This window comes from Myotis lucifugus, unplaced genomic scaffold (assembly GCF_000147115.1).
Source record: "Myotis lucifugus unplaced genomic scaffold, Myoluc2.0 scaffold_331, whole genome shotgun sequence".
Classification (NCBI taxonomy): domain Eukaryota; kingdom Metazoa; phylum Chordata; class Mammalia; order Chiroptera; family Vespertilionidae; genus Myotis; species Myotis lucifugus.
In genome coordinates this window covers 911195-927867 of record NW_005871379.1, presented here as the reverse complement: position 1 = coordinate 927867, position 16673 = coordinate 911195, and the positions used below count along the sequence as shown (strand labels likewise).

Below are 16673 nucleotides of genomic sequence, written 5' to 3'. Positions count from 1 at the left end.
AAGGGAAGTAAAGGCAAAAATAAATGTATGGGACTGTATCAAATGAAAAACTTCTGCACAGCCAAAGAAATTGACAACAAAAGAAAGAGGGAGCCAACCACATGGGAGATGATATTTGCAAACAGTAGCTCCAACAAAGCTTTAATTTCCAAAATATATAAAGAACTCATAAAACTCAACACCAAACAACCCAATCAAAAGTTGGGCAGACAACCTGAAAATACACCTCTCCCAAGAAGACATAGGAACTGCCAATAGATGTATGAAAAGATGTTCAACCTCACTGGCAATTAAGGAAATGCAAATCAAAACTACAATGAGCCCAGTCGATGTAGCTCAATGGTTGAACGTTGACGTATGAACCAGGAGTACATGATTCGATTCCTGGTCAGGGCATATGCCCAGGTTGTGGGCTCGATCCCCAGTGTAAGGCATGCAGGAGGCAGCTAATCAATGATTCTCTCTCATTACTGATGTTTCCATCTCTCTCTCTCTTTCTTTCTCTCTCTCTCTCTCTCCCTTCCTCCCTAAAATCAATGAAAATGTATTTTTAAAAAATACAATGAGATACCACCTCACGCCCGTTATAGAGTGGCCATTATCAACAAGACAAGCAATAACAAGTGTTGGAGAGATTGTGGAAAAAGGGAACCCTCATTCACTGCTGGTGGGAATGTAGACTGTACAAACACTATGGAAAGCAGTCTGGCAATTCCTCAAAAAATTAAGAATAGAGCTACCATATGACCAGTAATCTCTCTCCTGGGTATATACCCGAAAAACTCGAAATCATGTGTGTGCACCCCTATGTTCATTGCAGCATTATTCATGGTGGTCAAGACCTGGAAACAACCAAAGTGTCCTGTGATAGAAGACTAGATAAAGAAGATGTGGTACATATACACAATGAAATACTACTCAGCTATAAGAAAGGATGAAATAGTGTCATTTGCAACAACAAGAATGGACCTTGATAACATTATGCTAAGTGAAATAAGTCAGTCAGAAAAAGCTAAAAACTATATGATTTCACTCATATGTGGTATATAAAACTGAAACTCGTGAACATAAATAGCAGTGTGGTGACTGCCAAACGGAAGGGGGTGAGAAGAGAAGGGGGTCCAAAGATATGGGGACAGATTTGACTTGGGTGATGGGCACATGGCACAATAAGCAGATCTTATAATATAGAAAGCCACACCTGAAACCTATATGTTCATGTTGACCAATGTTACCCCAATTTAATAAATAAAAGAAAAAAACAGATTCAACAATGTTCAATTAATAGCTATTGGTTAGGTGTGATAAAACCACATGGTAGCCTTTTATGAGGATGATGAAATTATGGGTCATATTTGAAGGATGTTTTAAAAGATCATTGATATTATATTTATCTAAAAGGCAATAACAAAAAAAATTTACAGTGGCCATCTCTGTATAGTGTTATTCTTCTTCTGAATTCCTCATTTTGAAAGTTTTCCTCAGTAAACATATATTCTTTCATAATAAAGAAAAACAAACGATCTTTAAAATAGATTTGCCAAGCCGATAACCAAGATGGCGGCATAGGTAAACACCGGAGACTGCTGCCGCAAACAACCACTTCAAAAATACAACTAAAAGACGGAACGGACATCACCCAGAACCACAGGAAGGCTGGCTGAGGAGAGACTCTTCAACTAGAAGGAAAGAGAACAGCATACCGAAGCTCAGAAGAGGCTCAGTGTGGAAAATATAAAGGTACCGAGGTGCGTGAGCAAAGCGGGCTGGTGGCTGAGGGCGCGGTTGTCGTTTTCAATCAGGAGGGAGTCTCAGACTCTGGGCTCCAGATCCGGGCGAGTCTCTAGGGACTCAGACTCAGACGGGAGAAGCGGGATTGTCCGGCATCAGTTGGAATCTGAGGGCAGCTTTCTCTCCGAGGTTTGCAGCGGTGGCCAGGGTTCTGAGAAGCAGAGCCTCTGGGAACGGGACTGAGAGCAGCCATACTGCTCCCTCCACCCGCCCTGTTGATCCCGCCCCGCCCAAGCCCTGCGCAGAGCCATTTGCTGGATCGCCTCAGGCGAAGGGTAGATTAGCACCTCCCCAGAGGACAGAAGTTTTCCACACAGCTGATTCTCACAGCCAGTCAGCCTGGTGGTCAAATCCCTCTAGTATTAACACTTGGAGTGTGGGAAACGAGTTAAGTCGGCTCGCGTGAATTGCGCGTACTCCGCGGGAGCCGTCTTTAACTCGGTTCATATAGATTTGCGGTGGAGTGCGGGAAACGTGTAAACTCGGGCCGATTGTAACTGCGTATTACCAAATATTTGTTTGTAATCCACCCTTTTGGTGGATGGAACAAAACCAAAAGACAGAGCCATCTTATATTTTGGCGGGAAATTCACCCGCACTCCAAGTGTTAACTACAACAATCAAGGCTTAACTACAACAAGACTGCACACAAAGACCACTAGGGGGTGTACCAAGAAAGCGTAAAAAATGCGGAGACAAAGAAACAGGACAAAACTATCAAGGGAGGATATTGAGTTCAGAACCACACTTTTGAGGTCTCTCAAGAGGCTTCTAGAGTCTGTCAATAAACTTGATGAGAGGTACAGGAAATCTAATGAGACCCTCGATGGTGTGATAAAGGACCATCTAAAAAGTAAGCATACACTGACTGAAATAAAGAATATTATACAGACTCCCAACAGCAGACCAGAGGAGGGCAAGAATCAAGTCAAAGATTTGAAATGCGAAGAAGCGAGAAACACCCAACCAGAAAAGCAAAATGAAAAAAGAACCCAAAAATACAAAGATAGTGTAAGGAGCCTCTGGGACAGCTTCAAATGTATCAACATCAGAATTATAGGGGTACCAAAGATGAGAGAGAGCAAGATATTGAAAACCTATTTGAAGAAATAATGACAGAAAACTTCCCCCACCTGGTGAAAGAAATAGACTTCCAAGTCCAGGAAGCCCAGAGAACCCCAAACAAAAGGAATCCAAAGAGGACCACACCAAGACACATCATCATTAAAATGCCAAGAGCAAAAGACAAAGAGAGAATCTTAAAAGCAGCAAGAGAAAGAAACTCAGTTACCTACAAGGGAATACCCATACGACTGTCAGCTGATTTCTCAACAGAAACTTTGCAGGCCAGAAGGGAGTGGCAAGAAATATTCAAAGTGATGAATAGCAAGAACCTACAACCAAGATTACTTTATCCAGCAAAGCTATCATTCAGAATTGAAGGTCAGATAAAGAGCTTCACAGATAAGGAAAAGCTAAAGGAGTTCATCACCACTAAACCAGTATTATACGAAATGCTGAAAGGTATCCTTTAAGAAGAGGAAGAAGAAAAAGGTGAAGATACAAATAGTGAACAACAAACATGTATTTATCAACAAGTGAATCTAAGAATCAAGTGAATAAATAATCTGATGTACAGAATGAACTGGTGATTATAATGAATCAGGGACATAGAAAGGGAATGGACAGACTATTCTTGGGGGGGAAAGGGGAATGGGAGATGCGGGAAGAGACTGGACAAAAATCGTGCACCTATGGATGAGGACAGTGGGTGGGGAGTGAGGGAGGAGGGTGGGGCGGGAACTGGGAGGAGGGGAGTTATGGGGGGGGGGAAGAGGAACAAATGTAATCTAAACAATAAAGATTTAAAAAAATTAAAAAATAAATAAAAATAAAAAATAAAATAAAATAGATTTGCCAACACAAAACTAAAATGTACAGACAGGGACAGCTGAGTTACCTGGACAAGGAGTGATTTCTGCAGAGTGACCCAGGCAAGGTTGCCCTGGGAGTCATCTCCAGAGCCAAGAGCAAATCAAGATGAAGGCATGCCCTTGCTGACTGTATAAATAACTCTGTAGGACCTTCTAAGGAAGTCTCAGGGGCAGGAGATGAGGGACACAGCTTGCTCTCATTAACAGAGTAGACACTGAGGCTAAAGCACTTTCAATCCCCCTCAAATCAAGTCTCCCTTCTCACAAATCAAGAACTTGGTGTGTGAAAATAGTCTGGGCTTCGGAAAGGAATACAGAGACACGAGTCAGCAGACATAGTCTAGAGTCTCTAGACCAGGGGTGGGCAAACTTTTTGACTATATAGTCTTTTTGCTATATAGTCTGAAGGTTGTATTACCGTCTTTTTTTTTTTTTAGTTTTATGCATTTTAAACGGGCTGGATCTGGATTCATTTCAAAAAGACCATACCCTTTTATGTAATGATGTTTACTTTGAATTTATATTAGTTCACACAAACACTCCATCCATGCTTTTGTTCTGGCCCTCCGGTCCAGTTTAAGAACCCATTGTGGCCCTCGAGTCAAAAAGTTTGCCCACCCCTGCTCTAGGCCCAGGTTTGAGCAAATCTCCAGTATGTGATTGCTTTGTGATTCAGTTCCTTCTCCAGTAAAAGAGACTATTACTACTAATCCTAGCATAAACTGCAGTTATTTTACAACGATGAAATGAGAAATAATACTCTAACATGCTTTGCCACATTATAAAAATGTAATAATAATAATTACTAGTAAAATGTTATTAAATATGAAATGATATTTGATTTAGAATACAGATACAATAACCCTCAGTATTATTCCATTTTGTTGAATAAGGTACACCTATTAAACTGCTCTGCTATATAGTCTGAAGGTTGTATTACTATTTATGTAAACATTACATTGATAACAACAGAATAACTCAGGAAGAAAAACAACTGGATGTACTTACATTTCGTGTCCATGCTAAGCGGTCTGTGTTATAACCCATCATGTTCATGAGACAAATCACAAATAGATTCCACTCTGAGTGATAGCTGGGTCCGCCTGGAGCACTGTGGACACTGTACCACTTGACAAGCATCTGAACCGCTATTTCTTTTGGCAGGATAAACTTAATTGCTTGCAAACATGTTTGTACTGTTAAAGGCAAAGATTACGTTCAGTATGGTTCCTATGCATGCATTTCTCTTCCCCTTTTAATATGAAAGTTTTTAAACTATGATGACTATATAAAGGCCAATTACTGTAAAGAGAGAACTGTCATGAAAGAGCCAATAAAATGCCACATTACCTAACCCATCACTGGAAACCTAAACCCACTACTAAAGTTCACAGGATCTGCAAGAGGTCTCTGGGTAGCTTTTCAGTCATTAATTTTCTATCAGAAATAGGTAACCAAATAGCCCACATAACCTGAGACAGAGGGATTGACATCTACTGCCCCAGCAAGTATTAATCGCTCCCCATTTCAGCCTCAAACATTCCTAGTATGGACAATGAATTAAAGGTCACTGTATCAAAACACAATTTCTACACAAATAAATTCATATGAAATAATTGCTTTAATATTTCAGACGCATATAACAGTCAACAGCCTCTTCTACTAGCACAAGAGATTTCTCCATTAGTGAACACTCCTATTAACCAAAGCTTTACAACACTGAATAATCTGACAGCACTCAGAGTCTAAAATGTTGTCCAGGCTCTCTGTCTTAGACCCTTCAATACCATGTTTCTCTTAATGACCCAGTGTCATTTGTATGAATGTCAGTTTCAGTGCTCCACTGTCATTCAGTGACACCTCTAGCTGGCGTGGGCTGCTGCTGTGAAGGGCCTGGGTCTGCTTTTAGTAGCAAAGTGCTTGTATTCTATGTTCTCTTCAGAGGATTCTTCCCTTCACACTGTCACTGTCACTGGGCCCATCCTCAGCTGCATATCCTTTTTCTCATGAATTTGCTATGTGCATGCGCACACAAAGGTTGAAATCAAATGGAATAAATGTTAGAAAAACAACCAAATCTGTCACGGCTGAATCCAAAATAAGTGTAAACCAGGTAAGTGTAAACGAGCTAAGAAGCACTTTATAAAGTACAAAAATTTCTATTTGGCTGTGAGAGAGCAGGATTTCATTTTGGTTTTATTTAACTTAATCTGCTATTAACTTATGTATATTTTGTTTAGGCTTGTACTTCTAGGTACATAACCTTGTGATTACGGGCTACATATCTTTGAGAAAAGCAAGGTTATCTCTGTACCAACTCAGAATATCACTTATCACACCAATGAAAGGTATTTCCTACAATAAAAAAGTCATTCTGGCCTACTTATCAAATTCCAGAAACCAGACCACCTGCCAGCGCTTTGCTTTGGCATTTACATTTTGAAACTAATACATGTCACACATTTTCTTTTGTCACATAGGCATTCTTTTAACTTTTGCTTCTTGGCAAATTCTTTCAATTCTAGTTATACTATTCTATGTTCAGAAATACTCTCCACCTAGTACTTTCCAAACTGCATTTCAAAAATAATTCAAGCAGACTCCAATTGTATGAAAAACACTTCTAACTGCATTTTTACTATAATGTTTTTAATCAATTGAGGCAATTACGTTCATGTCTCAATTGAGAGATTTAGGATTAAAACCATCAAGTATGCCAAAAACTATTTTAGTTGCTTAGCCTTCCTTATTGCAAGATTTTCTTGCAAGAAGCATGTTGTATGTGTAATCTCACTGTGTGGTATCTTCCACATAAAAAAAGGCCGAGAAACAGAACCAGCATCTCCTTCAAGTCACGCCCAGCCTCACAGTACCCATGAAGGGGACGTCCTAGGGGTGCTCCTGGTTCTTCACAGTTATCCACAAAGTAAAAAACGCCATCCTGTGGCTTCAATAACAGCAAAAAATTTAATATCCCCAATTACTAACACAAATCAACAATGACTCCAAATCAAACTAAGAATACACAGAATTCAGGCTTGCTCCTCAATCGCACCTAATTCAGACGTGGCGATTTCAGGGAGCGTGATCCTCACCATAGAGCCATTACTCAGCTCCTAGAAAAAGAAGGGAACAAACCAGAATTAGTCAACAGAATCTGTGGTCTAAGTCTCTGAATTCTTAACAATAGCTGATGCTTTACAAGATTTTGCCTGCCAAAGCAAAATTCAATAAAATAAAAGAAAATAAACAATATTTGCCCTAGCTTGTTTGGCTCAGTAGATAGAGCGTTGGTCTGCAGACTGAAGAGTCTTGGATTAGATTCTGGTCAAGGGCAAGTACCTGGGCTGCAGGCTCAATTCCTGGCCCCAGTGGAGATAGATGTACGCAGGAGGCAACTAATCGATGTGTCTCTCCCCTTCCCTTATACACTCTCTAAAAAAAAGAATCAATGGAAAAACATCCTCTACAAACTAAGTAAATAAATATAAAAATAAACATAAAAATGAACATTTTTAAAACAGAAGCGAATACTTCCAAAGTTCAGAAACTATAAATGTGCGTAATTGTAAAACATTTACAAAAATTTTGTTTCTAATAAGTGTCTCATTTTCACTAAAAAAAGAGACTTACCTGTAAGGAAAAGAAAAAAATGATGTCAATACAAAATTCAACTTATTGAACAAGCTGTTTTCGATACATTTTTAATAATATAAAAACCTTTAAAAAGTTGAACAGATTTACTTCACAGTAAAATAATGCAAAGAAAGAACACATCACAAAATATTTTAAATGTCATCAGAAATGTTTGCTTCCGATTTTCAGACAAATTCTACATTCTGACAAATTTGAAGTGACCGCCATATCTCACGGAGAGCCACCTAATCTACATATACTTACTAGAGTCACTCTGTTTCGAACAGGGTCTCTTATAGAATGAATGTAAGTTCCAAGCTGTTGGAAAGTGCAGTCCTCATTATAGAGAGAATCGTGGAGTTTTGAAGAATCCCTTAGTTCTGGAACTGGGGACAATAGAACAACCTATAAAAAGTCATAAGTACAACACATATCAAGTATTTTTTGAGAAGTGAAGGTTATTTCTTTTTGCATATAGTCTAACAACTGTACATAATAATTTACAATCATTCTGCTCTAGGTAGGATCATGGGGGACAGGGCTAGCTAGACTGATGTGCAAACAGGGCCACAGGAAGAGAAGGCAGCAACACTCTTGGCAACCCAACAAGGCTACAGATGTAACTGTAAGGTGAGGAAGGCATGACAGATAGGATTGGAGGCTCCAAGACACGGGAGAGAAGGAAAAGCAATGAGAGAGCAAAGAACTGAGACAGCTTAGTGATGCTTCAGAAAAAGCAAACGTCTGATAAAGAGCAACATTTTTTCTCAACTGTAGATATGCAAACAAGAATTTTAAATGATCGTAGTTACTGATTACATGCAGATGCTTCCTATTTTAAATCTACTCCTGACCACCAACCTTTTTGTATTCCTATACAATTTACAGGAAATTTCTAAGTGACTATCTTGTCAATAATAAGAGCCAACCCAGAATAAGATGTATATATTATTTCCAGCTTCTACCCCAATAGCTGCCCTAAAACTGAGCTTCATTGGTCCTAGAAATGGGAAAGTCATCAGCCAATATGTTAGACTGAGCTGTGATCTGACAGCTGCCATTAAGCCACTAACCATTCCTAGGTTTATGAAATTCCAAGAAAGCGAGGAATCATCTTATGTTATAAAAGAAATTCTTGCAGCCGAAACCGGTTTGGCTCAGTGGATAGAGCGTCGGCCTGCGGACTGAAGGGTCCCAGGTTCGATTCCGGTCAAGGGCATGTACCTGGGTTGCAGGCAAGTCCCCAGTAGGGGATGTGCAGGAGGCAGGTGGTCGATGTTTCTCTCTCATCGATGTTTCTAACTCTCTATCTCTCTCTCTCCCTTTCTCTCTGTGGAAAATCAATAAAATATATATATAAAAAAAAAAAGAAATTCTTGCAAATCACACAGAAATCTGATAGTTCTATAGCCCCCTCCCAAGATTTCTGCAAGGGTCAGGCTTAACAGGAAACAGCTCAACACTGCATGTGTTTAAAAAAATAATATTTAGTGAGCAACGAGAGAAAAATATAAATAGGACTTCATTAAAGTTTAAAACTTTTGTTCACTGAAGAACATAAAAACAAAAATAACACTCCGGGCCTAGACACTATGCAACACAAGTGCAGCACCAACCTGCACTTTGAACTGCCCCTAAACATGTGCACTCAGGTGTCTCTGAAACACCCCCTGCTTTTCTCAGGCTTCCTAACTTGGTACATCTGGGGATCCACCCAGGTTGCTCAGAGAACCGAGTCTCCTTTCCCAGCACCTGCCCCAACACAGCACAAATCCAACCGATAAACGCTGTCTTCCCACCTCTCTAGACCTCTCGTGTCACTCCCCTTCTTTCCAATGTACTGCCCTAGGTCAGTCTCCCTTTGCACCTCTTAAACTAACACAAACAACGCACTGGGAATCTAACTGGTCTCTCTATCTTCAATCCCAAGATAAAATTACCTAAAGCACGATCCCAGCACTCATAACTCCATCCTCAAAAACTGTAATGCCCTGGTGACTGCATTCAGAATAAATACCATCTTTTCATCCTTTCTTGTATTAAGGGCTTATCAATAGAATACAAATCCCAGCACCACCATTATTAGCTACAGTCCTCGAAACAGTAACCTCCTTGTATCTCTGTGTACCCATTTGTAAAACAGCAATCAGTAACTTTCCAATAAAGCTGGTCTAATAAATTAAATAAGTTAATGCATACAAAACACAGAGAACAGTGCCTAGTACACAGAAAACTCTCAAAAACAGGTTACCATGACAATCCCAAGAGACTCCTTGGACTTGCATAAACACTCGTTCATTCTGCCCTCAGACGTGTTGAGTCTTAACCTGTGCACTAGGAGATGGAGATGCGAACACACGTGATCTGCACTCTCCTGCCTCCTTGCCTGTGGCCCTGTGAGCCCTCTCTCCCCAAATGCTCCTTCCCACCTGCAGACATTCCACTTATCCTCACAGGCCAGCCCTAGTCAGACAGGCCTCTCCAAGATGAGAGATGGTTCTGCCACACTGACCCTCAGAATGTATCTTATCGGTACATCTCCTCAGGACATTTTATTAGTCATCATAAGTGTTAATAGTCTACTTTAAATATAATTTATTATGCAGACACTACATGTTTCACGCAAGTAACTGGTGAGATCCCTGGATGGAAAAGAATGCCTCATTCTCATTTCTGTGGCTCCTTTCATTGTACCTTCCACATACACAGAAGGTCAGTGCATATTGACTGAGACACTGGTACTTGGAAATATTCATATTCTACAAGTATTAGCTAAACTGCCAATTCTGTCATTTTTAAAACGGGGGTGGGAGGAAAGGTAATCGTGGAAAGAACATCTGACCAAACTTCTTTAAAACATTACTCATTTTGGACAACACCTAATTCCTTTCTCACCTCATCCAAGGTTCCAAGCAGTTTACTCAGAGGTGTAGGAGTGCTGACGCTGTCAAGTGGAGTGCTGGGCCGAGGCATCGCATTGGACATTGTCAGGGAAGGAGCAGGAAGTCCAGGAATAAAAACCTTGCCCACCTTAAAGCAATAAAAGGATGTAAAAATACATATGTACTTTTGGTATTTCAAATTTTATGCTCAAACACTAAAAATCAAAGAAAATTAAAATTTTAGTAATGTATCAAATTCTACCATCCAACTACACATATCTTGGTATAATTTTTCTTGGTCTGACTCCTCTTCATTAGCTGGAGGTCTCTGATAGTTTGTTAAAAGCATTATATGTATACATGGTGGGACAAAAGTAGGTTTGTAGTTGTTCATATGGAAAATAATACATAAATTAATAAATAGCAATACAAAAATAAACTTCATTTTGCATACTCACAACCGTAAACATACTTTTGCCCCCACCCTGTATGCATTAGTTTTCATTGTCATTTTGTTTTTTAATCCTATGGATTTTATTTCGGCAACTTTTGTAATTTTATTAGCTTTTGGGAGGTATATTGACAATACACATGTATATTGTTAAAATTTCTCTTTAGTTTTGAGTATTTTCCACACTTTCCTACAAAAAATAATTCTTTTCTCAGTAATAAAGAGGAGTCAGACCAAGAGAAATTATACCAAGATATGTGTAGTTGGATGGTAGAATTTGATACATTACTAAAATTTTAATTTTCTTTGATTTTTAGTGTTTGAGCATAAAATTTGAAATATCAAAGGTGCATATATATTTGGAAAACTATCTGGCACCACATAGCCAAAGTGAATGTGCATATGCCCTACAGCAAGGGTGGGGAACATCCGGCCTAAGGGATGTATAAGGCCCACAAAATCATTTGGTCTGGCCCCGCCAAGGCATTAGGGGTGAGTTAATTAAATGTTTGACCAAGTACAGCAGACTAATTTTTAAGTTGCTAATTTTGTATGGCCCTCGAATGATATTATAAATATCTAAATGGCCCCTAGCAGAAAAAAGGTTCCCCACCCCTGCCATAGAGGCTAGAGGACATATATAAGGATTTTTTTTTTTAATTACTGTTTACTAGAACTACAGCAGAAACAACAACCAACCTTAGTGATAGGTAAAATAGTGAAGGTTTGTATCATCATTCAATGGAATATCATGTAACAGTGAATGGGGAAACAACTACACATCAAGATAGATAAATCTAAAAATAGAACAATGTTGAGCAAAATAATCAAGTCAGAGAAAAGTATATGGCATGGTGTCCTTTACATAAAAATTTAAAATGAGGAAAACCAAACAATTCAATCTTTAGTGATACATACATAAGTGCAAAACAAGTAATAAAAACAAGGGACTGATTTATGTTAAAAGTCAGGATAGTGTCTATCTGGGGGAGGTGGGGAGGTGAGGACAGTCAGGAAAGAACTCCCAGGAGACAAGTGATACTGGCAGCACCCTATTTCTTAACCTGAGTATAGCTTACACAAATGTTGTCATTCTTCAAACTGTGTGTATGTACTAAATTTCATAATTTAAATTTACAACATTTACATTATTCATATATAAATTTCACAACTGATAAAAGATCCACCCAACACAGTATACATTTAATATAATAGAACTTTACAAAAACTTTGAGAATTATCAAAGCTACCCATGCATCAATTTCAACACTTCAATTTATAAAACATCAGCTTAACTCTTTTTTAAAGTATCTCTATCCTCACTGAAGGTTCCCATCTATTCTGGGTTCCCAGTGCCAACCTATCTAATGGCAGTGAGGCAACCTCCCACTTAGGACCAACCTAAATTGGGAACTTCATTTTCAGCTCTTACAAAATAAACCTTCTGTCAAATCCTACAAATGGGAGTAAATATTTAAATATCAAACTAAAGCAACAATACAAAATCATAACTAAGGAGGCAGCCCTACAAAAGCACCAAAAGCTGCTTCTGACTCACCCGGACCACTCCTGTGTACAGCACCAGGTTTCCACTGCTTTCCAGAACCAGCATGGTGTCTATCTTCTAAAAGAGGACACACATTTTATTTTAAAGTCTGTGCAAATTACAAAGCATAATGATTTTCAACTTCTCAAGAAAGTGCCTGCATTTACCTCCACTGGCGCAGCATCCTTTGCCTGTATGTTGGTGATGGAGCCAAAGATGAGCTGGGTCTTATCATTACTCTCTTGAAACTTTACACAGCTAAAGAGTAAATTAAAAAAAAAACACAAAGTATTGACACATGTAATAACCTGTACTGATCTCAAGGATACTATGCAAAAAGCCCAGCTCCAAAGGTTTCATATTGTAGCATTCCTTTTATATATCTTGAAATGACAAAATTATAGAGATGGAGAACAGATTAGTGGTTGTGAGGGGTTAGTGATGGGGGTGGGGGTGGTATATCCTATATAATAAAACCCTAATATGCAAATCGACCAAACAGTGGAACAACTAGTTGCTATGACATGCAGTGACCACCAGAGGGCAATCACACAAGAGCTTTTCCCTGGTGTTCAGTGCACTCCCACAGGGTGAGCACTGCTCAGCCAGAAGCTGGGCTCACAGCTGGCGAGCACAGTGGTGGTAGCGGGAGCCTCTCCCACCTCCATTGCAGGAGAGTGATAAGGAGCAAGGGGTCCCAGACTGGAAGAGCCCCGGACTGTGAGAAGGATGTCTGACTGCCAGCTCCCCCTGAGGATCGGGCCTAAGCCAGCAGGCGGACATCCCCTGAGGGGTCCTGGACTGTGAGATGGCGCAGGGCTGAGGGACTCTCCCCCTCCCCACTCCCAGTACACGATTTTTGTGCACCGTGCCTCTAGTGTTACTATAAAGGAGAAGCACAATGGAGACCTTTGAGGTAATAAATAAGTTCTATACCTTGATTGTGACACCTGCACAAATCTACACACTGAGAGAACTTCCTGGAATCACACATACGTACATGTACACACACACACACACACACACACATCCATATAAACTGATGAAACCTGAATAAAGTCTGTAGATTATACTATCAACTTCTTAGTTTTGATCATGCACTAAAGTTATGTAAGATGTTAACTCTGAAGCAAAAAGAGTACAAGGTACACAGGACTCCTCTACTATTTTGCAACTTCCTGTGATTTATAATTATTTCAAAATAAAATTATAAATAAATGTGCAAAAGACAGGAATATACATTTCACCTAAAAAGATAAATGGCTAATAAACACACAAGATGATGTTCAACATCATAAATCATTAGGGAAATGCAAATTAAAACCCTTCACACTCACTACAATCAGAGAGAATGACAATACCTGATCTTGTCAAGGAGAAATTGAAAGCCTCAGATGTGGCTGGATGGAATGGAAAACAGTTCAGCCTACTTGGAAACAATCTGGCAATTCCTTAAAAATTAAAAATGAATTTATCATTGGACCAAACCATCCACTCCTATCTATCTACCCAAGAAAAAATAAATCATGTATGTCTACACTAAGACTTTAGCTCCAATGTTCATAGCCCCCTAACTCACAGGGTCCAAAAGTAGAAACGAACCAAATGTCCATCAACTGCTGAGGGATAAACCACACCTGATGTATCTGCACAATGGAGGACTACACACTCACACACATTACAACATGGTGGGTCCTAGCAAACATTATGCTAGTGAAAGAAGCTAGCCACAAAAGCTACATTCTGCACAATTCTATAAAATGTCCAGGAAAGGCAAATCCAGAGATGAAAGCCTACAGAGCGGAAGCCACAGGCTGAGAATGGGAATGAGACTGACTACAAATCATGCACAAGGGATCTTAAAATTAGAGAAATTTTAAAAACTGGATTGTGGTGATGGTTGTACAACTCCGTAAATTTTCTAAAAATTGTTTAATTGTACACTTAAACATGTCAACTTTATGTTATATAAATTACTGCAATAAAGCTACTCCAAGGAAAGGGTAAAAGGAAGGGAGGGAGGGAGGGAGGGCGGGCAGCCCTAGATTTATTTACACAGAGTATCAATGGGAATATGCACTTACCGTAACTGGAGCTGGGACTCTACTAAAAAGCACAAGAATTTTTGCCCACATAAGTCAGATGTAATAAACACTTTTGAGGCCTGTGAATTTTTCTCCCTGAAATAGATGTATTAATAAAGTAACTGTCAGCATTGGCTCAAAAGTCTACCACAGCAACCATTAAAAGTCTTTGAAAATATTCTGCCAGAAACCTAAAACTATATGGGTCAAGCAATAACCTGAAAGACCCAAAAACACTTCCAGGATTTGAATTTCATGATTCCTGAGATTCCTTTCAGCTATTTGATTCCGAGTCTACAGCTTTCTTGGGGGGAAATCACAATAAATTTAATCAACATCAATGAATTTTTTACTTCCATAATATGCAAGTCACCAACTGCTAAAGTAATGCAGACTTGAATTCCTATCCCTTTAAGGCAATGGTTCTCAACCTTCCTAATGCCGCGACCCTTTAATACAGTTCCTCATGTTGTGGTGACCCCCAACCATAAAATTATTTTCGTTGCTACTTCATAACTGTAATTTTGCTACTGCTATGAATCGTAATATAAGTATCTGATATGCAGGATGTATTTTCATTGTTCGCAACCCACAGGTTGAGAACCGCTGCTTTAAGGGATCAGACATTTCATAACAAGCCCTTTCCTGTATCTCTTCTCTCTCTCTCTCAGATTAGGTTCTATTTACTAACTTTTTTTAATCCACGCCTCTAATTGCCAAAGATTTCTTCCTAGAATGGAGCAAAAGATCAGAAATCTTTAAAATAGGGATCTACAATATATTCAACTTACCAAGGTTTTTAAAAGTAGTAATTTTTTATTTTATTTTATATCAGAGAAGCTACTTCAACATTGTATTCCCATCACTACTTTCCTCCAATGACCCTCTAAGACAGGGGTCCTCAAACTTTTTAAACAGGGGGCCAGTTCACTGTCCCTCAGACCACTGGAGGGCCGGACTATAGTTTAACCGTTTGAGTCCCAAGCAGCGCGATTGCGCTGCTGAGATTTTATGTCGAGAAAACCCAGCACATTTCGAACATTGTGGACAACTGACGGTGCGTTACCGATTGTCGAAGTCGCGCGCTCAGATTTACTGCCGCAAGTACATCACACAGCTCCTTTTAATTAATATCCGTTTGAGTCCCAAGCAGCGCTATCGTGCTGCTTGGTATTTCTCCACATAAAATAAAACAAGCGCTATCACGCTGTTTGGGTCTTTTCGTACTCATTTAGAGAAAGCGCAGTTGCGCTGTTTGGGATTCTTCGACAGTGTTTTTTCAATACCCCCTAGGACTCAAACGGTTAAAGAAAAACTATGAACAAATTCCTATGCACACTGCACATATCTTATTTTGAAGTAAAGAAACAAAATGGGAACAAATACACTATTTGTATTTGCATGTGGCCCTCAGGCCGTAGTTTGAGGACACCTGCTCTAAGAGCGTGCATCTGCCTTCGGCCTCACAGACAAGAGTCTGTAAGGCTTCAGCTCAACCCCCTGCCTCTATGTCTGATAAACACCACCTTCTTACTGCTCAGGCTAATCTCCACCTGTGCTCCTTGCTGGTTTTGTCCCTCGTCATTTCCTTCCCCTATATTTTCAATGCTTTCCCTGTTTTGGTTATGCTCCTTAAAACCTACTCTCTCATCTACATATATATAAAAGCCTAAGTGACCAAACAACTGAACGACCAGCCGACTGGTTGCTATGATGTGCACTGACCACCAAGGGGCGGACGCTCAGTGCAGGAGCTGCCCCCTGGTGGTCAGTGCGCTCCCACAGCCAACCTCCCACGGTCCCTCTGCCTGAGGGACCTCATCTGTGCATGAATTCGTACACCGGGCCTCTAGTATTAACATGAGAGCCTTGAAACACAAAGACAGACTATTAGATGAGATAAGAACTTGCTGTTAATTGGCTGGGTTAACAATGGTATTGCAGTTGGATAAGGAATTGTCCTTACTTTTTAGGGACACACACTGAGGTATTTAGTCATTAAGATAAATTTTCTTTAAGTAGGTCAACCAACATAAACAAAACTCTACCTTGACCTAGAGGCTCTGTATGGCTAGTTATGTATCCTCGACGTCATTCAAAGGCAATCTCTTTAAAATAGTCTCTTCATCTATGTTCATTTCCTCAGCCCCATTTACTAGTACTTCCTCCACTCACTGCACTCCACCACCTGTTCCCCAAGTGTTCTTGCCAAGGTCACTGGTGAAATCATTGCCCTCCAGGTACCTCTTATGCCACACCTCACCAGCTCCAGGTAACAGTGGCACTTTCTTTGTGAAAGACTCTTTTCTTGGGTTCCATGACATTTCTTTCCTGCTGCTTCTCCCACCT

At 39.8% G+C, this 16673-nt stretch overlaps 1 protein-coding gene across 10 annotated transcripts in view; it reads right to left on the bottom strand.

Annotated features, from left to right (window-relative positions):
- ANAPC1 (anaphase promoting complex subunit 1) overlaps positions 1-16673 on the bottom strand; it is a 103930-nt gene that overhangs the window by 73804 nt on the left and 13453 nt on the right. For 9 of the 10 annotated variants that reach the window (XR_002832157.1, XM_023764405.1, XM_023764406.1 and 6 more), the window contains 7 exons: positions 14325-14420; positions 12408-12498; positions 12253-12318; positions 10257-10391; positions 7626-7766; positions 6781-6841; positions 4734-4921 (listed from right to left, as the gene is read on the bottom strand). Coding sequence is in view for 9 of the 10 variants with exons in the window: in XM_023764405.1 (XP_023620173.1) it covers positions 4734-4921; positions 6781-6841; positions 7626-7766; positions 10257-10391; positions 12253-12318; positions 12408-12498; positions 14325-14420 (778 nt within the window). In the remaining variant the exon portion in view is untranslated. The remainder of the gene's footprint in view (positions 1-4733; positions 4922-6780; positions 6842-7625; positions 7767-10256; positions 10392-12252; positions 12319-12407; positions 12499-14324; positions 14421-16673) is intronic. The other variant, XM_023764407.1, reaches the window with a different exon arrangement.